This window comes from Dermochelys coriacea, chromosome 27 (genome assembly GCF_009764565.3).
Source record: "Dermochelys coriacea isolate rDerCor1 chromosome 27, rDerCor1.pri.v4, whole genome shotgun sequence".
Taxonomy (NCBI): domain Eukaryota; kingdom Metazoa; phylum Chordata; order Testudines; family Dermochelyidae; genus Dermochelys; species Dermochelys coriacea.
Window position 1 is genome coordinate 10241782 of NC_050094.1, and position 24253 is coordinate 10266034.

The 24253-nt window shown below is 38.7% G+C and overlaps 3 protein-coding genes and 1 long non-coding RNA gene across 4 annotated transcripts in view; 3 read left to right on the forward strand and 1 right to left on the reverse strand.

Moving 5' to 3' along the window:
• Positions 1-545: 545 nt before the first annotated feature.
• Positions 546-11391, reverse strand: LOC122457593. Its single transcript, XR_006277215.1, has 2 exons — positions 10905-11391; positions 546-1062 (listed from the first exon to the last, which is right to left on the reverse strand). It is a non-coding gene; the product is annotated as an uncharacterized LOC122457593 (long non-coding RNA).
• Positions 2482-5484, forward strand: HOXB6 (homeobox B6). The gene is made up of 2 exons (XM_038385438.2): positions 2482-3316; positions 4562-5484. Exons 1-2 carry the CDS (start codon positions 2905-2907, stop codon positions 4819-4821), a joined length of 672 nt encoding a protein of 223 aa, XP_038241366.1. The 5' UTR covers positions 2482-2904; the 3' UTR covers positions 4822-5484.
• Positions 7087-10096, forward strand: HOXB5 (homeobox B5). Its single transcript, XM_038385434.2, has 2 exons — positions 7087-8167; positions 8942-10096. The coding sequence occupies exons 1-2, from the start codon at positions 7618-7620 to the stop codon at positions 9187-9189; spliced, it is 798 nt and encodes a 265-aa protein (XP_038241362.1). The 5' UTR covers positions 7087-7617; the 3' UTR covers positions 9190-10096.
• Positions 11392-23112: 11721 nt separating the features above from the next.
• Positions 23113-24253, forward strand: part of HOXB4 (homeobox B4) — a 4087-nt gene continuing 2946 nt past the window's right edge. Inside the window, exon 1 of the mRNA XM_038385436.2 lies at positions 23113-24253. This exon is cut by the window's right edge and continues 932 nt beyond it. The gene's annotated coding sequence lies outside the window, so the exon portion shown is untranslated.

A 24253-nucleotide genomic window follows, 5' to 3' on the forward strand; every position in this document is an offset into this window, starting at 1 on the left:
TGACGACACTGCAAGCTGTATCAGCAACCGATATGTTAAGGTCTCTATGTTCCACTCCCCATGCCTGGTTGCCTTTAGAAACATCCTGAGACAAAGTATTTTCCATAAGAAACCCCGCATAGATTTATCTTAAAAGTTTAGCAAGCAACTCAGGGTATAGCCCAAGCATCTTTTAAAACAAAATTAAGATACCTTTTGAAAAAAGCTATTCAAATGATATTAGAGACCAACTTGACACTAAACACACAATTCTAGCTGTGATCGAATGCATCCTGAATATTCTGCTATATGTTACAGATGGTAAACTTGCCATCTTGCAGGTCTGAGTATATGGATGATGGGCACTTTAAGATCTATATTTTTTTCCAAAATGGAACAAAATCTTAATACATGTTTTAAACCAAATTTTCTTCTTTTATTTTTCTACCACTAAAAGTCCATAAATATTAAGTGAAGCGCTATCTTCCTTTAGCAGGGCGCTGCATATTATTCCAGCCTAAATAACACCTCTACATAATCAACAATAAGCAATTAGCGCGAGGCGAGTTTCAATTAATGAATTTTATTTTTTTTTCTTTCACAATAAAAATAAAAATTACGACAGACAAAAGGCAGGACAAGTTAGCCTTAGCCACAAGCATGCTAAATTGAGCTGTGTTTCATAGAAATGCTACATCACCATGTGTGGGGGAAACAGTCTTTAAACATACTTAAGGAAGACCATTTTCACAACTAACATCATTAAAAAGAAGTAAAGAAAACGTTTTCAGCGATTTTACTCACTCATTTAATTATCAGGAATTCATACTTCATAGCCCAGATTCCACATGCTGTGCAAATCATCCCAGATGTTCCTGATTTTACTCTTATACAAATTTTGCGTAACTTTCTAATCAAATGTCTGAGCGTTTGCCTCCTGCAAAGCAATTAACTTCATTGTGTTCAATGGAGGGTTTTTTTTTTCCCCAATAGACAGTCAAGTTTCTCTTTTAATCTCATGTTCCCATGCCAATAAAACAGATCTGCGTAGGTTTGGGTCCACTCCATACACAAAGGAAAACTCTGCAAGAACAAATATAATAGATATCAGTCAGAAAGGAGGGGAGAAAAACTACTTCCTTTACATGTTATTTCCTTGAATTATAAAGATTACGCTCAGTCAAGTGCCCATTGCAGTGATGGCATGAAGTTGCCTTAGCTTTACTGCTGTAAACATGATGTTTAAAATAAATTAGCTCCTAATAAGATAACAGTTTCCTAAATACTTAACCCCCATCAGGGAGAATAGGCATTGGCAGTTCTGCAGTGATCATGTAATTTTGTGTAATTCTAGGCCAGGAGCATACACAAAGGTGTATTCATACATATAGGTGTGTACCTTGTGTGGTGTATAAAATTCATTGCATATGATAGATAGGTAGATACATAGTGAGGTGTGTATGGGGATAGATAGATAGATAGATAGATAGATAGATAGATAGATAGATAGATAGAAGTTTAGAAATGCACCTTTAAACCAAGCAATTTTCAATTTTATTGTTGAGGAAGTTTCTGAAGGACATGACAATTTCCCACAACTAAAATGCACAGCAAAATATTTAAATCCAACCAGATCTTCCCCGTACAGAAATCTGAAGAGGAGGTGACTAGCCATTGAGAAACACACCTACAGCTAATGAATATAAGCAGAAACATGAGCCACCAAGCCCAGAGCAAACTCATTTCATTTGGTCTTTTGCCCCAGTTCGAAAAAAACCCATGGAATTTCGAGGTTATTCCTTAAGAGGTTTAAACTTTTTTTAAAAAAAATAGGGATCTCCTAGTGGGGCCAGACACAAATGGAAAGGGTGATAAAATATGAAAGCAGGATCATCGCTCACCTTATAGGCAATAGACACGCCAAACAACAGCCTTTAAAAAAAAATCTTGATCAGTGACAATCAATAAAGACACTTCTTGACTATAACCGAATGCTGCCTTTAACTGCGAAGGGTCGCACATAGATTTGGTATTAACAATAAAACGCAAGAGGGCACAATTCGGTACATATATCTATATCTCTATAAGTATTTAGTCCGGAATATAGGTAATACTTCGATTTCCATGCATCTCATAGATTTGTAACTCGTTCACAAAATAAATACGAAGCATAGAATTTGATGAGGCAGGCCAGTGATACTTTAAAAGGAACTCTCTTCTCCGTCAATCTATGATAATTAGATAACCATGAGAAATAAGTTACCAACATTGACTTCTCTTCTCCCCCCCCCACCACACACACACTTCCCATCCTAAACCCAAGCTAGTTAAACAAATGAGACCTATTTACCCCACCCCTCAATAACAACCCCCCCCCCAAAAACACCTAAAAGTTTTTTTATGTAAAAAAAAATATATCCTAGCAATATTATCCAAATGGTCTGCAATCAATAACAGGCACCATGGGTTAAACTGTTCAGAATAAAGGGATTTAACTTTTTTCTCTGTGTGTATATATCTATATATCCATAACTATCGCTCTGTGTGTGTGTGTGTTTGGTCTATTTTTTAATCATTGTTTTAAAGACTCCAAACGTTTGGAAATTTATCTTTCGCAGATAATACGTATTTGGTTAAGGGGGTGAGTTTTGTTGTTTAAAAGCGAGGAAAAAGAGGGGCTGAGTGGTTTGTTCTGGGGGTCCCCAGTGCAATGCAAGCCCCTCATGGGTGCTATTTTGTAATCTCAGACTCTTGCTATTGGTCAGTCCATGATCAGATGGTTCTATTTCCTTGTGTCCCTCGCTGGCACCCAGCCATCCCCCTTCAGCTAAAACCCAATCTCCGATATACTACTAATAGCTAAACCACTTGGACTATAAAACACAACAAATCATAAAGCCAGGAAAGGACGGCTGCCTCCTCCCAATGAGTTCTTATTTTGTCAACTCTACCTTCCCGGTGAGCCTGGCTGCTGGGCAGGAGCCCTTCCTGGGACAAATCCCGTTATATGCCTCAGGATATGCGGATCCTTTAAGACACTACCCCGCTACCTATGGAGCCACTAGCGTCCAAGATAAGGGTTATCCCTCCTCTTCTTATTACCAGCAAGCTAACGGAGCTTACAGCCGGACCACAGCCTGTGACTATGGGTCAGCTGGTTTTTACAGAGAGAAGGACCCTGTCTGTGCCACCTCAAACCTAGATGACCAGGTTCAGTTTGCCCCAGATCAGCGGAAGTCAGACTGCGCACAGAACAAAACTGTTTTCGGGGAAAGTGACGACCAGAAGTGCTCCACTCCCGTCTACCCCTGGATGCAGCGGATGAACTCTTGCAATAGTGAGTTACTCTTTTTTTAAAAATCTTTTTATTTATTTATTTATTCCCCCCCCTTCCCCCTTTTCTTCTTTGCAAAAGAAACAGGAAAAGCTTAGCTGAGATCCAGCTTCCAGCGGACGAGTCAGGCAAAGTACGAGACTCAAAGTTTTTTCTGACACAACCCCAAACTTTATGGCAGTCTTTTTCCTCTATCCCAGTTCTTTAGCCAGATCCTTTAAGAAAAAAAAAAAGTTTGTGCCATACTTAGACAGGCACGTATCTTCTTTCTTTTTGCACGCTCTAATTCGTATGTCACTCAGTTACAATGATTTATCTATCTCTGTGTCTTCTACACATACAGAGAGATATCTATTCACAAAAAAAGGACAGGATGACTTCACACCCACACCCACACACCCACCCTTTCTGGAGTTAAATAATGTAAAAGTCTTTAAATATTTGAAAGGAGAGAACTACATTTTTAATGAAACTCACACATAATGAAAAGTCTGCCTGGAGAGATTTTTTTTCTCTGTGATGTATAGCTGGTTTAAGTGCTATCTCTTCAATCCAAAAAAAAAAAAAAAAAGAAAGAAAGAAAGAAAGAAAGAAAAAAGTCATAGTGCTTCCATGTTTACATTCATTATTTGTTGCCTTTTAAGTTCCAAATTGATGTCCATTAGTGCAGGGACATGAAGTGTTGTATCCCCTTTAATGCACAGAGTTTGTCTAGATCGATACACTTCATTATTGCTTAAATGCCCAGATCTATTACTGCTGCCGGTAGGGAGGAAAAATTGAAAGGTGTGGGGGGGGGGCACCTTGGGATTTTACATAATGGAATAAGACAGATCTAGCAATCTCTTCAAAGCACGGTCCTGGACTATCTGGCAAGTTCTGCATTAACCCTTCTGCCCAGGTGCTAGTGGAACTTTCTTGCCTTTGAGCTAAGCAGCAGAAAGAAGCAGCAGGCATTGCAGAAACCCAAGACAAATTAGCAACTCTTTCCAAGGCGCACTAGCAAGTCAGGAGGTTTGCTAGAGGGCTGGCTTTGCCAAAAAATGTGTCTTGGGCACTTTGGCTAGATGATTTTTGGTGGGTAAAAGTAGTTAGCGGGGAAGGCAAAGGAAGCAAAATATAACATCACCCCTAAACACACACCCTTGCTTAGAGTGCTAAGTGGCCGGCTCCCTGGCATTATTACGCACCTCTTAACTAGAATAAACCTTTGGGTATTTTCTCCCCCCCCCTTTCCTTGCCTAACAGGTTCATCTTTCGGGCCAAGTGGCAGGAGAGGCCGTCAAACCTACACCCGCTACCAAACCCTGGAACTGGAGAAGGAGTTCCACTTTAACCGCTACTTGACCAGGCGCCGCCGGATCGAAATCGCACACGCACTTTGCCTGACAGAACGTCAGATCAAAATCTGGTTCCAGAACCGGAGGATGAAATGGAAAAAGGAAAACAAACTGCTCAACTCCACGCAGCTGAGCGCGGAGGAGGAGGAGGAGAAAGCCGCGGAGTGAAAGTATTATTTAAGAGAAAGAGAGAATATCCCAACAGTTGGAGGAGGTAGAGGGTGCGGAGGGGAAGGGTTGGAGTGGAAGAGAAAATTCACCCCAAGTGGTGCACGCTTTGTAAAATAACCGAGACGGTTTGAAGGTGGCGAACCACCACCATAAATTTGCACCGTTGGACTCGTGTTCCGTTAAGCTGTCGTGTCAAAAAAAAAAAATCAGGCTTCTAGTTGAGTTTTTTTTTCCTTTCTATTCCTCCAAATATAATATAAAATAAAATAATAATAATAATTTGGAACTCTTACCTGTGTTTCTACCCTTGGTGTCACTGTTAGTAACCTGCTAACTCTTGTATTTAATGGAGGTGCTGCAATATATGTCATTTTTGGTGTTAATTGTCTTAATTTTGTAAAATGGTTCATGCACGATTGACTTATAGATTCCCCCTTCCCCGGTTGCTTTTCTTTTGGTAAATTAATCAAACCCTGGGCTCTTTGTAATTAGTTTCATTTTTTAAGAGAAAACCTACTGAAGGAACAAGTACTACCTAAAAGGATGCAAAAGCAACAACAAGAAAAATTATATTTTATTAATTTTTGTACGTGTTGTGATTGTAGTTTGTCTTAGGTATGGCCATGGAATACTCTAATAAAAGCAAAGTATTCGGACTCATCCACACCCCTTGGTATTATTATCATTATTATTATTCCTGTCTATGAAAATATGCCATTCATGTGGAGCTGAGGGGTTGTTAGCAAGGCAGGCGCTGCTGCCGTCTGCGTGTGACACTGTCTTCTAATCAGCAAGGACAAGCACCCATGCAGGATACGGAAGTTACAGTTGAGAGATAAATCTGCTTTTCCCCCTTTTTGCCTAATCTTAAATGCAGGACCTTTCACCAACGATATCTCCGAGCTGACATTCTGCTTTAAGATCGCTCTTGTTTATTGTTACAGTCAAAAGAGTTATGAGGAAAAGCTCTCCATATACATAATAAATCAAAGAAAGAGGCAAAAATATGCTCTCATCTATCTACCAAAGATACATAACGTTTGTCTAGCATCTTCCAAACATCTGGTCCCTTATTTCACTTTCCAAAATCAGGGAGATGTGTATTGTAGACATGCACATGAGCTAGGTTTCAGACTTGTTTTGTTTTTAAATTATTTTTTAGTTGAAACTTTTTTCACTCCACGACGATGGGAATTATTTAAGCACGAAAACAAACAAACCCCAATAAGCTAAGTACAGTTAGATTGTTTCATGTATATGTACACACACCCACACACACCTTTCAGATGGCTCTCTACAGTGTCATTGGAGTCGGAGGCTGTGAAGCTGGGCGTATGTCTCTTCTGCGCTAAAGAACTAAGAGGTGTCTTGTAGTTGCAATGAAGTAAACTTTTCTTTGATTATTTTTAATTAAAAAAAGGAACTAAAAGAAGTGCTTTTCTTCTTGGGATCAGCAGATTTACAACAAAAACTTGCTCAGCTCAATGCTAATAAAATGTCTGAAGCTTCAGGAGAAAAAAAATGCCTTTAAAAAGAACTACTCCTCCCCCCCACCCAAAAATACCTATGTATGGATGCATTCCCTCATGTCACAAGCTGTTTTAATGCCAGTCACTTTTAAAATCAATTCATGCAGAAGCTCCAAAGCTGTAGGACATTTACTATTATTGCCACTCTTTTCATTGCCCGTAATTATTATAATTATATGTCACTTTCAATATGGCGCATAATTTCCAAGGAGTTGCAGACAAGCATTTGAAATTCCTAAACTGCCTGGAGAAAAAAATAGCAGCCTTGCACAAAGCAAAACCCTGGTCAAATTTCAGGTTTTCAGGGCTACCTAATATTTCTTGCAGGTTTGCATATGGGGGATGTGGGGGGGGGGTAGAACAATGTTCTATTTAAAGGGAGTGTGTGTGCGGGGGCTATTCATGATCAAGAATATCTTAAAAGCAACATTGTCAACCAGTTTCAACGTGTGATCTCCCTTCCCGTCTCTTTTTTCCACCCCCTCCAGAATTACAAGGTGTTACTGTGTATTTGATAATATGATGAAAAGGTGAAGAAAGCCAAACTTTCATTGTGCCAATGAAAATAAATAAATTAAATAAATAAAGCACACATGGTTTTCTTTCAGCAGGCTCCGGTTTTTCTCCATCCCCCCCCCCAAGATATGCAAACACAGAACCTCCAGTTCCAAAGGTGACTTATAGTCCCCCTCACCCCCACCACCAATGTCATTATAACAGAGCGGCCGATAATTTAATGAAGATAACAACCCCCATGCAAAGAGCACACCACTAAAACAGGTTCCCGGGATGAAAATAGGGTATTTGTGTATTTTTTTAAAAAAGTATTAATATACAAAGAGTGCAAATTGCCACAAAATGACTTTTTTTTTTTTTAATGAAGGGTGGGTAGTCACCCTCCATGCCTGCTAAGTCACCATGTCCCCAGTAGGTGGCGCAGTCCGCCAACATGGAGCAATCTCTCTCTTACTGATTTTTTTTTTTTTTTTGGAAGCCTTGCATTGACTTGGGCCTAACGATTCTCAGATCGTCATTATTTGTAACCATAGAGCATGAATTACCTCTTGAGGTCATCAGTGAGAATTTACGACTGGTCAACAAAAGCACGTGATTACCAAACGCACCCCCACCCCCCATATTTGGCCGCATACATAGCAAAAACGAAGTACAGTGCATTGCTATAATTCATTAATACATCATAAATCGTCAAGCACAGGGTTATAACGACCACGAGCCACAAATCAAGCCCTCCAAAATAACCCAAATGAGCTCTTACTTTGTAAACTCGTTCTCAGGGCGCTATCCAAATGGCCCCGACTATCAGTTGCTAAATTATGGGACCAGCAGTTCTATGAACGGTTCGTACAGAGATTCAAGCACCATGCATTCCAGCTCTTATGGCTACAACTACAATGGGATGGACCTTAGCATCAACCGCTCAACCTCCTCTAGCCACTTTGGGGCTGTGGGAGAAAGCTCCCGCAGCTTCCCTTCGCCCGCTCAGGAGAGCAGGTTTAGGCAAGCGTCTAGCTGTTCCTTGTCCTCTCCCGAGTCCCTTCCCTGCTCCAACGGCGACAACCATGGAGGCAAACCCGCCCCGTCCCCCTCCGACCAGGCTACTTCTGCCAGCACCAACACAAATTTCACAGAAATAGACGAGACCAGCGCGTCTTCGGGAACCGAAGAGGGCACCCAAATAAACAGCAACAATATTTCCAGGGCGCAGGCAGAGCCCGTCGCTACATCCACAGCAGCCACAGAAGGGCAGACACCACAGATATTCCCTTGGATGAGGAAGCTTCACATTAGCCATGGTACAGCTACTTTTTTATTTTCTCCCTCCCCCCCCTTTTCTTTCCCCTCCCTTCTTCTTTTTTCTTCCTTCCTTTCTTCCCCTAGCTTTATTTGAAGGCGCCTGCTAAGTAATCCAGCTATTTATCGCGTTGTATTTATTTATCTGATCGCTGATTTAAAACAGAAGACTGCCTTTGATGCTTGTTTGGGGGGGGAGCGAGGGGGGAGAGATTTGTAACCCCTGCCGCTAAATGTGAGGTTATTTAATATATATATATAAAGAGAAAAGGTCATTTAAAACTGCGGGGGTATTTGCGGATGGGGGAGGGAAAGTGGGGGGAGGGTGAGGAAAAGGAAAGGGAAGAACTGATCATTAAAACAGGCTCGCTATGCACAGATGGGGCTCCCAATCCTTTATTTTTATGTTTGGTTTGTGTGTTCTTGACAATCTGCTCATTACAAAATAAAAACCAGGAGTAGATCCATTGCACCGGGAACAGGTTTTTTGTTTGTTTGTTTTGTTTTGTTTTTTAAGGACAATATTTAACAGATCCAAACACACACACGTAGGTGGAATTATTAGCGTTTTAGGCTGCGAGGTTAAATTGTGAATACTGAATTGTATATGCCGGAACTGGCCGATGGAGGGAGGGGGATTTTACACGTGGGGGGGGTGGTTATTTTGAAATTACCAAGTGAACGTTCCTGATTGTCCTGGGAAGGTTAATAATTTGCCTTTTTTTTTTTTTTTTATAAAAACCAAACCAAACACCAATGTTGTCCATATTATTCAGACATGACTGGACCAGACGGTAAAAGGGCAAGAACCGCCTATACTCGCTACCAGACCCTAGAATTGGAAAAGGAATTCCACTTCAATAGATATCTCACCCGCAGGAGGAGAATAGAAATCGCCCATGCTCTGTGCCTCTCCGAAAGGCAAATTAAAATCTGGTTCCAAAACAGAAGAATGAAGTGGAAGAAAGATAATAAACTGAAAAGCATGAGTGTAGCCTCCGCGGGCAGCGCCTTCCAGCCATAAATTATAGAAAAGGAATATCAAGGAAAGAAAGAAGAAGGCGAAGAAAGGGGGGGTGGGAAGGGAGAAGCAGCTGCAGATTTTAGTTTCAGAGTACTGTACAGTAATGCACCTTTTTCGGCATGTTGTTGATATTTTAAACAACTCCCATGGTACTGTTATCCCAGGGCTGCGTTCCTGCTGTGTTTTTATTTTTGTTTTAATTTTATTTTTTAATTATTATTATTATTATTAATTTTTTTTAAAAAATTCCAGATGCTCCTCCACGCTCTTGATGTTCTTATAAATGTTTGTGCCAGTGCTATCTTGATGCTTTCTGGAAAGCTAGCATGTTTTATGTGAGCCCTTTAAATGTTATAACTTATTTATAAATTGATAACAGACACGGTGGTTTGTTTGGGGTTTTGTTTTGTTTTGTTTTGTTTTTGGTATCTGAGTTTACAGCTATTGGGCGGGAGCGGGGAATTTATTCTCTGCCTAAGCTAAAGTCGGGATTCCTGCACTAAAATAGCAGGGAAAAAAAATCAAAAAGCTGTAAAGAAAAAAATAAAAAGCAAAAAAGCTCTTGTATCTTTTTGTCTTAAAATTGTCGAATCTGTGGTTTAGTTCAAATGTAAGGCCATGCTTTCTAGTCCCAGGCTAATTCTGAGACGTGTTCTTAGACGTGGGTAAACTTCACTATTAAAAAAAATGTATAAAATTGGACCAACCATAAAGTGTTCCAATGTCTGTAAATACTAGGAATATTTCTGATGTGATTAATAGACAGTTGGTAGTGGGCAGAGTGAATGCAGTGTTATGTGTAAAATGGCATCTGTCATGTCTAGCTGCCTGTTAGTATTTTGCCAATAAGCTTTTTGTATTTGTTTTGTAGCTTTACTTCAAGTCAAATAAACATTTCTCCTATTCACAAAGGCTCCCATTCGTATTTTCTACACAACGCTTGAGTCTTAAAGCTGGGAGTTCGCAGTGCATTCTAAACACGACTGGCACAGAGCTTGTGCTGTGTTAGGAGCATTTGACCAACACTACGCACTCTTCGCTCTCCTGCATAGCACTTTGGAAACTCTCAGAAGCCAAAAAATGCAAAGTTCACATAATAGAATCTCATTGCTGAGGAGGAAAGCAAATGCTTTCTACAGAGGAAATGCAACCTGTCATAGTTTCCAAACTTTGTTTCGTCAAAAAAATAAAAATAAAAAAATACCAAATGTCAAATAACTCAGGCTGTTTTAAAGAATCTTAAGTTACAATAACAAGATATAAATGCTTTGCAAAATATATTTATGTGCATTTGAGGAACGGGCCTATATTACTTTTTGAAAAATAAAGAGATCTCTCTCTCTCTCTCTCTCTCTCTCTCTCTCTCTCTCTCTCTCTCTCTCTCTCTCTCTATCCATGCGCTCGCTAACCTATAAACACCCCTCCACCCCTCACCCTCAATCTCATGAGCATACTGTTTTTATATCCTACTTTCTGGCTCAACACGTAAATAACAGTTCTGTAACTACTGATACTCACTACAAAGCCTCATTTTCGCTGCAAATAATTTAACATAATCAAAGGTGGCAAATGTTTCTATTTTGCTATCCAGGGTTTCTTACAAGGCACAAGATACTTCAGTTAAAGTCTCTCTGTTGGCAAAATGCGACTGACATATTTATAATATAGTTCAGATTTTTGCTCGTATTAAGTAAAGTTGGATCTTATAAACTTACCAAACTTAATCTCCCACTGTTTAGGTACTTCTTAAGTGATTTTGAGAAGAATGTGAGGTGGACTGTCAGATCCAAAACCATTTGCTCGCCTTCCCTTGATATATAGCTCTCCTATATATATTTTTACCAATAGCAAACTATACCAAAAGTAGGTATGACATTTAGATGTCAAATGGATAGGGTTTTATCTAGAAGTTAGATCGTAAAAATCGCCCAGACCTCAGACAGATACCCCTCACTGGCTCTCAAAAGTCACGTGAGGTCCATAAAGTTAGTTTTATGGTTTTGGGGAGTTGACAATGTACAATATATTTCACATTCTCTAGAATGTTAAGTGACACTTTAACTGCTTGGTTTGGCTTGTAAGGGGCAGAAATGGGTGAGCACTTTTCCAGATGAGATAAACCCTTGCAATTGCTGGTATCATAACTTTGCTGGTCCAGTGTTCAGTCCAGAGGACCAATAGTCTGGGCTCCTGAAAGTAAGTCCTTCTGAAATATTATCTGATTAAACTATTTTAAGGGTTATATTGCTAAAGATTGAGCGGGGTGAAGGAGGAGGATCTCTCTCTCTCTCTCTCTCTCTCTCTCTCTCTCTCTCTCTCTCTCTCTCTCTCTCTCTCTCTCTCTCTCCAAAGCTTTATTTCTCACTCTGAAAAAGTCCAAATTCTTACACTCCCTAGATTTGACGTTTCATTAGGTCTCAGCAAAGCTCTGAGGCCCATATGCAAGCAAGTAAACTTTGTGGAACGAGGGGAAATAGAATTCCGTAAAGATTAATTACGATTGCATTGCAAACGCCATCCAATCTTTGCCTAGGGGCATATGTACTTCAGACAAACTTTGTTTTATTCTTAGCCATGTCAATAGAGACTCAGTTATTGGAGGTTGGTGAGTTTTATACTGATTACAGTCACTAGCAAATATGGGCCAGGCGTTGGCATTTCAAGACTCCTGTTGTATGTTTACATTCTTGGTTTCATTCACACCCTTTAAGAATTTTAGTTCTTTTTTCACCCTGAGTTGCAAGGAAAATTTTTAGCCTTTTCCTTGGTCTGGGTATAGACCAGAATATTCGTTCTAGGCGTTTTTTCTTTCTGTAGACAGTATCCTAATAGTTCCCTGGTTTGTTTGTACAATATGTGGACACTGGATTACTGTCGTTATGTCTTTCTTCAGTATGCCTTTAAGTGACTACAAAAATAATACAAATCAAAAAATCAAACATGCTGCTGTTTGTATAATGGGGGTGGATTCGATTAACTTTAAACCCTATATGTGTCAAGTATATGTATTCCTAAGGTATTGTTTCTGTTTTTATAAAGAAGGGACAGTTCTAAAAAAACCCACCCTCATTAAAACAGCTTTTTCTTTGAGAAAATAAGCAAGTTATCAGAGAAGGGCAAAAAAGAGAGATGCACTGAGTGTTTACCAGGGCTGGGACATCAGCTAGCGGTGGCAAAGTCCTGTTGAGGTGTCTATTTTCCTTTATGTTTATAAGGCTACAGCCCAAAACGCCTGTCACAAAGTCGCGTTCAGGAATCTTAACATGAAACACTCTGTTCAATTGCATTGAGCCTCGCTAAATTTAGATTGAAAAGATTTTTAACTAACGGGTTCCCCCCCCCCATCAGAATGATTTTTTTTTTACCAGCACAAACAAATCCTCAGAGAGATGAGGGCTGCTTTTTTAATTATTTTTTGGAACTCTAGGGTTTACATTTACATTGGGGGAAAAGATTCTATATCTGCCCACTCACATCCGTAATTCTGTTCCTGTATCTTTAAAAAGCTTAAAAGAAAATACACTGAGAAGAGGGATTTTTTTTCCTTGGGTCCCAGAATGCTGCAGCAGCCACTAAATGTTCCATTTCCCTTCTTAAGCCGGTTTTTTTTTTTTTATGGTAGAGCAACATTTGGTGGACACATGTCCGTCTCTTTCACACAGAGCAAAAGAACGCCACCATTTTGCGCAGTTTGGGGATAGTTTTTCCTTCGTTGGGCTGTTTTTCCTGTCCTGGTCCATGTGTCTGATGTTATCTTTATTGGCACAATGTCAACTTCTAGATTCTATCTGACTCAATTGACTGACTATCCTAGAACTCCTGACTAATATTCTGATACAAAATCAAAATTCTGGCAAGGGAGACTTGGGTGACTGGAGGTGAGAGAGTGATAGGTAGTTGAGTCACTTTAATTTTAACATCCTAGTCTGATTATCCAACCGAGTCTATGCCTCTTTATCAGTTCATAATAAAGACAGTCGCTGGCTTCTAGACACTTGAATGGAATGGGTCTAAAGTGTGAAGTTTGCAACCAACACACCGCAAATTACAGAAATCTTGCCTACATAGCAAGATAAATATTTACTGAAGGTAAATAGGGTGTAGGTATGATGGGGTGGTACCAAATTACTGACCTGAACATTCTTTAGCCATCTGGTTTCTACTGATGTTAAGAAATAATGTTGACTGATGCAATTGTTACCAGCAAGCTAGGTGCATATTGTCATTCACCTACCTTAGTACCTGAATGACAATGTAACTGCAAGGAAATATATATTTGACAATGACAATGTAACTGCAGGGGAATATATATATATATCCAAAACTTTTATTCTATCTATCTATCTATCTATCTATCTATCTATCTATCTATCTATCTATCTATCTATCTATCTATCTATCTAAATTTGGATTAATGTCATATTCCCATATCCTGATTCAAAAGGCAAAAAGGTTACACATTAGGGTTTCAGTATTTATATATTATCCCAGTCAAACTTTCCTTTAAAATCAGGTGTAATGACCCAAAGCATATAATATATCAACTTAAAATACCACCATTTTTAATTACATGGAATATGCAACATGTTAATGGGATGGAAAGAACAATCAAAGATGGTCCATCTTCACTTAGAAATGCAGACTGATCCCCAGGTCAGTTTATTCTTTCTGCATAATCTTCCATATCATTACACTGATATTAAGAAGTTTATTTAGCACAGGTTAAAGCAGAATGGAAACAATGCTTGTATGATTTCCATTTTTATCCCAGTCAGTTTTTGCTACAGTAGCAGATAACCCCATTTATTTCAGGAATCTCAACCTTTTACAAGTTTGTAGTAGGTATGGGACTAGGCCTTATTACATCACCTAAGCATGTTTTAGAAATTATATTCCTGTCATATTAAAATCATATCCCCTTCTTCTGCATTTTAAAAATTCCTGCTTTCTACCTATATTGCTTTCTCTGTTTCTTACAGGCTGGGTTTATTTGTGTAATTCTAGTCTCCCCAGCTTCCTGTGTGGATAATGTGTACAACTGGCTACCACTTTATAGCAAGGAAGGATTCACAAGCTCAGAATCTACCCCCCCCATGCCCCTACGTCCTTAAAAAAACCACCTCCCTTTGCTGGTGAACTGAGGAAGTATAAGGAGAGGAAACAGGAAAACAGAGCTCTGACCGTACAGATTGGCGAGGGTTCCCATTGCATTTTTCATCCTTTCCCTCCCTTTAATGGTATGCATCAGACAGTGGAACAATTAGTTCTTCAGCAGCTGTAGAAGATAGAATAAATATGAGATATTTTACTACTCTGTGTGTGTGTGTGTGTGTGTGTGTGTGTGTGTGTGTGTGTGTGTGTGTGTGTGTGTGTATTTCTCATGGAAATGACAACTGATTTGAAAATAAAACAGCCCATTTATTTTTTTTAAACTTCCCTTGAGGTTCTTTCTATTCATCTTTGTATATATATATAAAGAATCTGGTTTAAAAAACTATATATGGAGGTAGTATGCTTGCCAGGAAATAAATATTTGTCTGTTTCACCAACAACATACAGGATCAGACCCAAAGCCCACTGATTCAGTGAATCCAGTTGGGCCTATAAGGAGCCCAATTAATTAAAAGATTAATTTACCACATCCACTGGAAATGCTAACCTAAAAAAGAGCAGGTGGGCCTACATTTTGTTTTTTTTTGATGGGCAGATTTAGAATTTCTTTCCACTCATGAAGGATCTCAACTTAATTGGGTAAACAAAGTAAAAGTGTTTCCTGCTCTTGAAATAAAACTATTCCTCATATATGGGAGGATCCAGGACATGATAATATATCTTTACCAATGTCCCTCTTCTGAGAGGGCAATGTTGAACATCTATATTAATTAACATAACCACCCCCCCATGCATACCCTCTCAAAAGTGACTTTTTGGACATAGAGGGAATGTTCAGAATTCTATGCTTCTACATTCTCTGTATAAACAACATAGCAGATAGACAACCCTTATCTCAGAAAGTATCTGCTCTATCCACTCAGCAGATCAATCAGCTATTTAAAAGAGACATGTCAAAGAAAAAATACACAATAAAGTGAAAATTCAATATTAAAATATCCTGCTAACCTTCTGGCTTTGGTTAAGCAATAAGCAGAAGACCCTGGTAGAAACAGCCCTCATTAGATGTATAGATAGATATAGCAATAGAAACCGTTCAAACAAAAGGCAATTCAATATCACTGTGTCCTTTCCAGAGTACCTAGAGTATCATGACATAGGAGGCTTGATTGCTTTAAAACAACAAGAACAACCAAGCAAATTCTAAACTAAACGTTTGGTATGGCTTTTTAGCGTTTTCCTGTGGGCGTTTTTTATTTGGATGTAAAACGAAAATAATAGGGATGAAATAATTTTATTTCACCCTTGTTTAAAAACACCAACAAACTTAGAAACCAAACCAAACTTACCGAAGGTAACCTAGTTACAGATGTGTATGAGGTCTTATTTTATTCAACAAAAAGTGATTAAAATCTGTTAAAGGATTTAATTAAGAGAATTAAATGGAAAGGAAGGGGGCACAAATGAGTTGGAATAAAGCAAAGCTATTCTAAACGATTAAATCGCCATTTTAACAGTATAATGGGGTTTGCATACTGAAAAGAGAAATCAGAGCTCATATCTCATCAATAATTCATAGGAACCCGGGATCATTCTGAGGTCAGCAGACTAGCTTCCATCTAGGAGCGCTAAGACACCCTATCAAAATACAATAGTTATATCTCCCACGTACACTGGGGTCTGCAGGTCACAGGTTTAAGAACATCCTAAACTGCTTTTCTGAAAGAAAAAAAAAAGCCCGAGAAGAACTCGCGAATCAAACGTATTGGTTGTTAATACCAAAAAGGTTTTGAAAAGAGCCATCAAATTGGAGATGGTCATACTGCTCCCATCTAGCAAGAGCAACAGTAACAAATGTGACAAATGCATTTTTTGGCAAGCCAACGGGTCATCTTGCAACACACCACCTCAAATTCTCCCTCTCTTTATTAAAAAAAAAATAAAGGTTGGAATAATATTGTTTTCTATCTATCTGGGCAAAGGTAATCTGGAAGGGAGAGGGATGAGTAGCTGTAATTTACTGTTTGGGTTTTTTTTTAAAAGATTATCTGTTTGTAATAGTCTTGTGAATCATCTCAACCTACACACAAATAACGCTATATCTGAGGGTTTCACATCACTGTTTCACAGGAAACTAACCCCCTTTCCTAAAAGCACTCTCCAGAAAACGCAACAATAGAATTTCAGTTTCAGAGAAATTTCTCATGTCCTCCCACCATTTAAAAAATAAAATTAATTATTATTATTAGTTAGAACTGAACGGAGCTAAGTAACATCATTATTTAAAATTCACGTGATAAAAGATCGTTCCGCAATTAGGAAACCCAAGAATTGTTGAAGTGATTTCTTTCCGTTTGTATCTTCCTCTGGGGTCTCTGTCAACTCATGGATTTAATTTAAGAATAAAACTTTCTTTAAGAATACTGGAAAGTTCTGATTATTTATATCGAATATCTGAGTGACCCTCTATCATCTTTTCTCCCATCGTGTTAAATAAAGGGGGCACAGAAAACTTAGCTAGAGAGGTGTCTACCCTGTGCAGTTTTTCCATGTTCGCTTAGCCTAACTAGCTTAAAAAAGAAACTATTTTGACCGGAAGTGTTGAAAGAGTAAGTTTTCTTTTCTCTCTCCCACTCTTTTGTTGTATGTCTTTTTAACATATATAGATATACATACATATATTAGCCCTTCATGTCAAAACAAATTACAGCATTTTTTTAAAGAAAGGGACGATGTAGTTAGCTTAGTGGCAAATTATTTTTTTTTTAAAAAAATCTTTAATTTAAAACAGTATAAATCGGAGGGGAAATGATTTGGGAAGAAAATTTGGTGAAGTCTTTGAGCCTGTAACGTCCCCAAGCAACCAGCAGAGCTCGCTTCAGACCAAGTTCACAGTCATGACAGGGTCTCTCTGAGTTGCTCGCTATAGTAGCCAAAGCTTGGCTTTTGGTCTCTGTCGGTTCTTTTTGTGCCACAGCCCCCCTTCTCCCCGCCCCAACACCTCCCCACACAAACGTATCTCTCAGACCTCCAGTCCCCCACAGATAACCAAAAGCTCCTCTAATCACCCAGTCCTCCAGCGCGGGGAAAAAAAATTAGAACAGGCTAATTACTGCAGTCAACAACTCACCTAGTCAACAACTCACCTATTTGACATCCCATTAGGCAAATAAAACAGAAATAATTCAAAATGAGATGAATCCAGCTGTGGTTTAAGGGACTTTTTTTCCTCTTGTTCTTCTAAACACACAGAGATAAAAGAAAAGTGTAAAGGGAAAAAAAAAAAAAACCCGACAGCCTATGAACCCGATGACTTGATGTGGAGAAACACATCTAATGTTTGCAAAGCCTGGACATTTTGTCCCCCCTTGACAAAGAAGGAACCCAGAAATGTTAAGAGGGTTTTAAAAACAGGGAAATCTGTACAGCTTTACTTTCTGAAGACGTAGAAGGTGACTATGGTCTTTGGGGGGCTTGTTAGTACAGCATTATAGCTCAAGGGGTCAAAAAGTTGAGGGTCAAAAGTTTACGCTGTGCGTGACTCAGTCTTGTGTATAGCCTGATAGACTGGATGTCAGTGTTTAAAAAAAAAAAGGGTAGTGGTTTGGCGAAGGGGGTGGGGTGGAGAGAGGAAGGATCCTTTTCTTATGGGCAGAGATGAGAGAAAATGATAGCGAGATAGGAGAGAGTAGGGTAACAAGCTGCCAACCTAGAGTGAGAGAGAGAGAGGGTGTGGGGTTTAACAATTCAGAATGGACGCCGGTAGAAAATAAGGTGGATTAATTAGGTTGGGTCTCCAATGAGGAAATGTGTAGTGACTTCTAAATACCATGTTTAAAAAGATAACCTTTGAAACAGCATATAGAATCTGATTAAAAGAATACAAGGGCAAAATACATGTATTAAATCCAATTATATGGAAGTCCCTATAGGATATTAACATGAGCTGTTATGCATACATATATATATATATATTTAGGGATATCTATGACTTTAGAATGAACATTCTTATATATATATATATATATACATATATATATATATATATATATGAGCTGTTATGCATATATATAAATGTATATATATGACTTGAGAATGAATATTCTTATATATATCTATAAACTTTCATTCTATCGTTACGTATATATTACATATAAACAAATACATTAAGAATGTTCATTTTACAGTCATTTTCATCATTTTAACCTCCAGACTGAATGTTCTAACACTTTAAATATATACTAATGAAAATACTGTTTAAAAAAAGATCTAAAGGACAAAATAAACATTATTGATAGTATATACAATAAGTGATGGCATTTACACTTCAACTGTATATAATCCACAATGCCGCCTGCTATACACAATAAATAGGGTGATGGTTAACAAAATATTAAATGCACATTAAGGCTTTTTGGAAAAGTATCCATTATGCCCTTTGGTCCAGTTTAACGATCTCATTTTGCTCTTCCCTAGACTTTCCTTCTGAATGTGAATTAAATGTGTTATATTTATTGCTAGAAATGTGAATCCATTCTGGCCAGTTGCAACAGTTTTATGAACTGATTTAATAAATATTTCCCTTGGCATTTCACAGTTATTTCAACATTCACTGCTGTACTTTGCATTTCCAAACTTCAAATATTATTTTTATTGAGGCTGGGGGTGCAGAAAGCTACTTTTCAATAGCGTCTAAAGCAAATATTTGAAGCTATGCCGACCCTTAATAAAACATCGCAAATTTGCTTTTGTTCTCGTTTTTAAACATCTGCAGTGACTAAATACTTATAACAAGCATCATTTTTCTTGGAAAAATAGAGGGACAGAGAATGTTAGAATCCTGGGAAAGGCATCTTGGATAACCCATTTGCTTTGCCGATTTGAGTACTTTCATACAGTGGATGAAATTCGAGAGAATGTAAAGTGTTTTGTTTCGCGTGATAAGGCGGGGGTTTAATTAATTACCACGAATTTGCTTGGTATTTATAAAATATCACTATACAAGAGCTACCGTTTAGTGCTAACTTGGGCCATCCATCTTTTCGCTCTTGTAATTATTATACTTATCTCTGTAGAACAGTCATTTCAACTCCAGGTTTATATAACAGGTAATGGATAACAACTGTCATTTGTTGTCGGGATATTAACACAAGCAGGTATAATTTCAAGGCAATCCTAATAATAAAAACAACGTTTAACTTTCATTTTAGGAATGCAAATCTCTACTGTTCTCTGGAAGATTCACTTGAAGTAACTAGTTTAAAAAACAAACAGAAAAAAAAAAAACAAGCCAAACCAAACCAAAAAACAAGAAGAGGAAAGGAACATATTATTTGCAAGGATATTTCTAGTTTATCTACCTTGTTTTCCCCCGTTGCCCCGTGTCTGAGTGCGTGAATTTGTATATAACATAAAAGAAGTCGAAATAAAATTGAAGAAGGTTATTTCCACAAAAACAATAGATTAAAGGGGCTTCTAATCCCAATTTACTTTTCAAATTACTTGTTCTGTCATTGGAACAAGCAGGATGCTACATTTAGTGTGTGTAGATAGATAGATAGATAGATAGATAGATAGATAGATAGATAGATAGATAGATAGATAGATAGATAGATAGATAGATAGGACTGTAAACTTCCTGCAGGCGGCTTTTAAAAATTGTATGTAGCCTATATGACTCAGATATCCTAGCGATTATTAACTTTTATCCCCCTAGTAATGCATACTACACCCATCATTTCTATTTGGGTATTTAAAGGATGGGGGGAAATGTGGCAGTTCCTTCTTTCAAGTACAGATCTTTGTAAATTTTTGTGAAGCGTTTAAAATAAAATGATCAGAAAACAGACGATTCAAACCTTCAATGAATCATAGAATCATAGAATATCAGGGTTGGAAGGGACCCCAGAAGGTCATCTAGTCCAACCCCCTGCTCAAAGCAGAATCGTTTGCCTATAGAGAAAAAACAGGGGTGAGCTGTTTTCCATCTAAACTTACACTCACTCGATTTTTTTATTATTAATTTTTAATTGTGATCTAGATCAAGTTTCCTCTTATTAAAAGTCCCATCCTATAGAATCATCTCAGAACTTCATGGCTTCGTGTTATGTGGAGGAAGTCCCTGCTTACTAGGAGACACCAAAACGTTGATGCTTTCCATTGCAAAGAAAGCAGGAGCGGCAGTCATAATTGCTGGATGACTAGAACTCCTTAAAAAAAAAATCTTCAAAGGGAAATTTACAAACACAATGGTGTGCGCTCAGCTCTCTTGGAATTTCAAGCAATCGAGGAAAGGTCTGAATAAAATTCTTTGCCCTGCCATTTTTCTCCAAAGTAATGACCTGGGTAAAATTCAATATGACCGAGAGAACTATGCAAGCGTATTATAGACCAGTGGGAGCGGCCCCCGGAGTGGGGTGAAACTCAGGTCAGAGCGTCTAACAAATATTAAAATGTTCGAGAGACTCGGGACACGCCTAGCTGTTTAACAAAGACTGACAAAGTATGCGATTAATACGAAAACTTGCGGGTTTCCAAACCCAAAATACTCAGAAGGGCCTATCGTTTGCTCCCTGCCAGTAGCAGGGTTTTGTTTGCCTTTAAAGACAATGCTGGGGGAGGTGGGGGGGGGCGAAAGAGGGGTTCTTATCGAGAAATAATCCCTGTCCAGGGGGAAGATAGCAGAGAGGAACTCGGCTCTCGGGGTTGGGGGTTCTTTTATTTGTTTCTTTTGTGCCCGGAAAGCGTTACGAACTTTTGTGGGAGCTTCCTCAAATGGTATAGGAGACTGTTTTGAGCTGGGGAGGAGGAGGGGGCTTATATTTTTCTAAAGGCACGTGTTGTTGCGCTTTTTTATCTTTCTTTTTCTTTTCTTTTCTTTTTTTTTTTTTTTTTTTTTTTGGCGTTGCACCTAGAGAGAGTGGGAACGGGCAGGAAAAGGGGTGGCTTTCAGAGGTCATACACTCAACCTGTAGAACTGAAAGGTAAGAAAACCCTCTGGTGCAATCAAGGGGACAAGAGGTGTGGGGGTGGGGGGGGAGGAGAGAGCGTGTACCATTCTAGATGTCTTCTTTATCATTTTTTTCCCAAGGTAGGAGGCTATTGATGGGGTGGGGCAGAAAAGGGGCTGTTTAGGCAGGGAATTAAGGATGCAACTGGGGGGATTTTGCCTTGGCAGGTGTCTCACCACTTCAGCGATCCTCTCCTTTTAAGCTCCTTCTCTCGGAGCCTTCTTTATGGTCTTAATGGTTCCAGCCTCCCTCCCTCCTGCTTTCCTCTTATTGTACAATATAAATAAACAGTGAGGCGGCAGGCCGACCGTCGAAAGGGAGAGAGGTAGGTTTGGATGGCGGCTAAGCGGCTTCCCCCCCTTTGAAATGGAGAGAGAACATTAGCTAGATCTATCTTTCTAAACTTCCGAAACGTTAGACGTTTTTATGAGCGGAATAGAAAGTGTGAAAAAAGTGCAGGCGTGTGTGTGTGTTGGGGGGAGTGCGGGACAGTATCGTTTTCTTTTTAATTCGGGATCTGAAGCTGTTGTGTGAGACTTCTGGAAAAAAAAGATTTCTGGCAAACACTAGGGGTGCTGGTGCTGCTAAAAACCCCTTTGTCTGTCATTGCGAAGGAAAATTAAAACGGGATGTTTTGGGGAGGGGGCGGTAAGGGAGCGGGGTATCAATCCAGAATAGGCCCTACCTAGCTGTGTATGTTTAAGGTATAAGATTTACTGGTGTTGGTTAGGATATTGCTGCTGGGGAAATTAACAAAAGGACGGGGGCAGATGGAATCGAAATATGAAAGTGTAGTTTTGGTACAATTGGTTTATTATAGTTTCAGTCTTTATGTGGTTCTAGCAGATTTTATTTGGATTCTTATTTACTCAGAGCACACTTTATAGAAGGCGGTCTAGTTCAGAGTCACTGTCTGTTCCCCAGTACACTTGTGGGGTTTGGGGCATTTATGCAGACTTGGGACATCCTTGTCCGGTGTGAAAGGCATTATAAAGCAACCCCCTAGATCTGCTTGTGTGAAGGAAACTTTTTGTGAGTGTTAGACGCTGGGGAGATTGCAAAGGGTAGATTTTGCCAGTTCTCGTTGAGAAGGGCTCTCAATTGCATTACCTTGCGAGCGATACAGTCGACTCACCTTTAAGCAGCCGGAAAATCTTAACGCATGATGTGTCCCAAACAAGCGGTGTTCATTCATTCTCTGCCATTACAAGGTCTTTTTCTTTTTTTAAAGTAGTGCTATTTGAAATACATTTCGATTTGAGGGGAAGGGGAAAACAGTATTTCCAGCCAATGAAGGGGGAAATGTAGCATCTTTATGGCATCGTCTGTGAATGGGTGCTGTTAAAATATGATTAAATCGGAGATATTCGAACAAAAACGTGTGTTGCTCCCTTCTGATTTTTTTTTTGGTGGGGTTGGGGTGGAGGAGACTGTTATACTTTTAATCTCTGGAGCTACTGGAATTTTAAACGAAGTCTCAACATGATGTTATTCTCATTCGCTCCGAATCAAGGTTCATTAGCTAGACAGTATGAATATTTTATTGCTTTCGGAAATGAAACTCCTTTGATCTTTTTCTCGGGTTATAAAAAGAATTGCCTGTCATAAAAAAAAAGAATATCATCCCATCTGCCTTCACATTCTGTATTTATTTTCCTCTGTTTCTCCTCCCCACCCCTCGTAATTTACTTTTATAACAAAAAAACTTTGGATGACCTTCAGAAACTCAACAACAACAAAAATTCTGAAATGTTTGTTTCTGTTGATCAGTGGATGATATTGAAACGACCACATTTGGAGTGAACATTAACTATTACATTTACATTTGAAATGAATGATAATTTGGGACTCTACTTATGTTTTTAGATATAGTCCAGGACTCATTTTGGGGGGGAACATAATGCTAAACTAATGTTCAGTGTATCCATGAATAGGGAGGAACGTACTGTATTACTCTGGTAGCCTAACAATTACTAGCTCTGTATTTCGAATGGGTGAATTTCATTATTTGTGTTTCCTCTGGATAGTGGAAATTTTAACCATATTTATCCATAGATTAATTCTTTTAGTAACAAAGCTCTTGTATTAAAAACAATAATACTAATAATAAATTAAATCGAAGAGAATTATTACAGTTAAGTGAAGTTAGAAGATTTCTGACCAAGAAAGATGCATCTGTCTTCTATATGTACCCTGTAGATCCGAATTTGTGTAAAGGAAGTTGTGTCACAAATTCGTATCTAGGGGAATATGTAGTTGACACAAACACTACAGTCGTTCTCCCTGAAGAAAAAAAATCTAAATAAAAGGATGAAAAGAAGCTTTGGCCAGAAGATCGTTTTATAACCGAAAAGAAATATTGGGGTATTTACCTAACCTTCCATCTCTAGTACTCCTGTGGTAAACTTTATCACCTCGTTGTAATAAAAGTCTGAGCTGCTAGGGGTGTCAGAAGTATTACATCACTGAAGGATGGAGGAAAACGCTGTTGCTTTAATCTGTATAATTGCTTAAACTACACTAAGTATAAATAATCCAGCCAAACGCTGCCCTGTTTCCTGATTTTTATGAAGGGATTATTAGGTGCTTCGATTTTAAAGACCCATCCAAGTGTTGCTTTTTTAATCATGTTTATTACAATGTGGGAGAAGGGAACAGCACTGAGGCTAGTTAATTTTATCTTTAATTGTCCATAAAGCCCTTTATTTCGTGTTCAGGGGAAGGGCTCTCTTCCACCCATGGAGGGAAAATGGTCAATCGAATACCGAAGCTAAATGTGATTTAGGAGCCTCGGTACCCCGAATTAGCTGATGAATTTTCTATCGACCCAGAACAAGTCCTATTTATCTCTGCCAGAAACTCAGCGCACAGTCGCTACTCAAACGGCTTCATATCACCTACATTAAGACCGAAATTTAAACACCAGCCAGAGGGATCTCAAT

Bases quoted from the DNA above. Each gene is read 5' to 3' on its own strand.
- HOXB6 (XM_038385438.2), top strand. From the start codon at position 2,905: ATGAGTTCTTATTTTGTCAACTCTACCTTCCCGGTGAGCCTGGCTGCT. The intron at 3,317-4,561 runs GTGAGTTACTCT...CTTGCCTAACAG, and splicing joins GCGGATGAACTCTTGCAATA to GTTCATCTTTCGGGCCAAGT.
- HOXB5 (XM_038385434.2), top strand. From the start codon at position 7,618: ATGAGCTCTTACTTTGTAAACTCGTTCTCAGGGCGCTATCCAAATGGC. The intron at 8,168-8,941 runs GTACAGCTACTT...CATATTATTCAG, and splicing joins GAAGCTTCACATTAGCCATG to ACATGACTGGACCAGACGGT.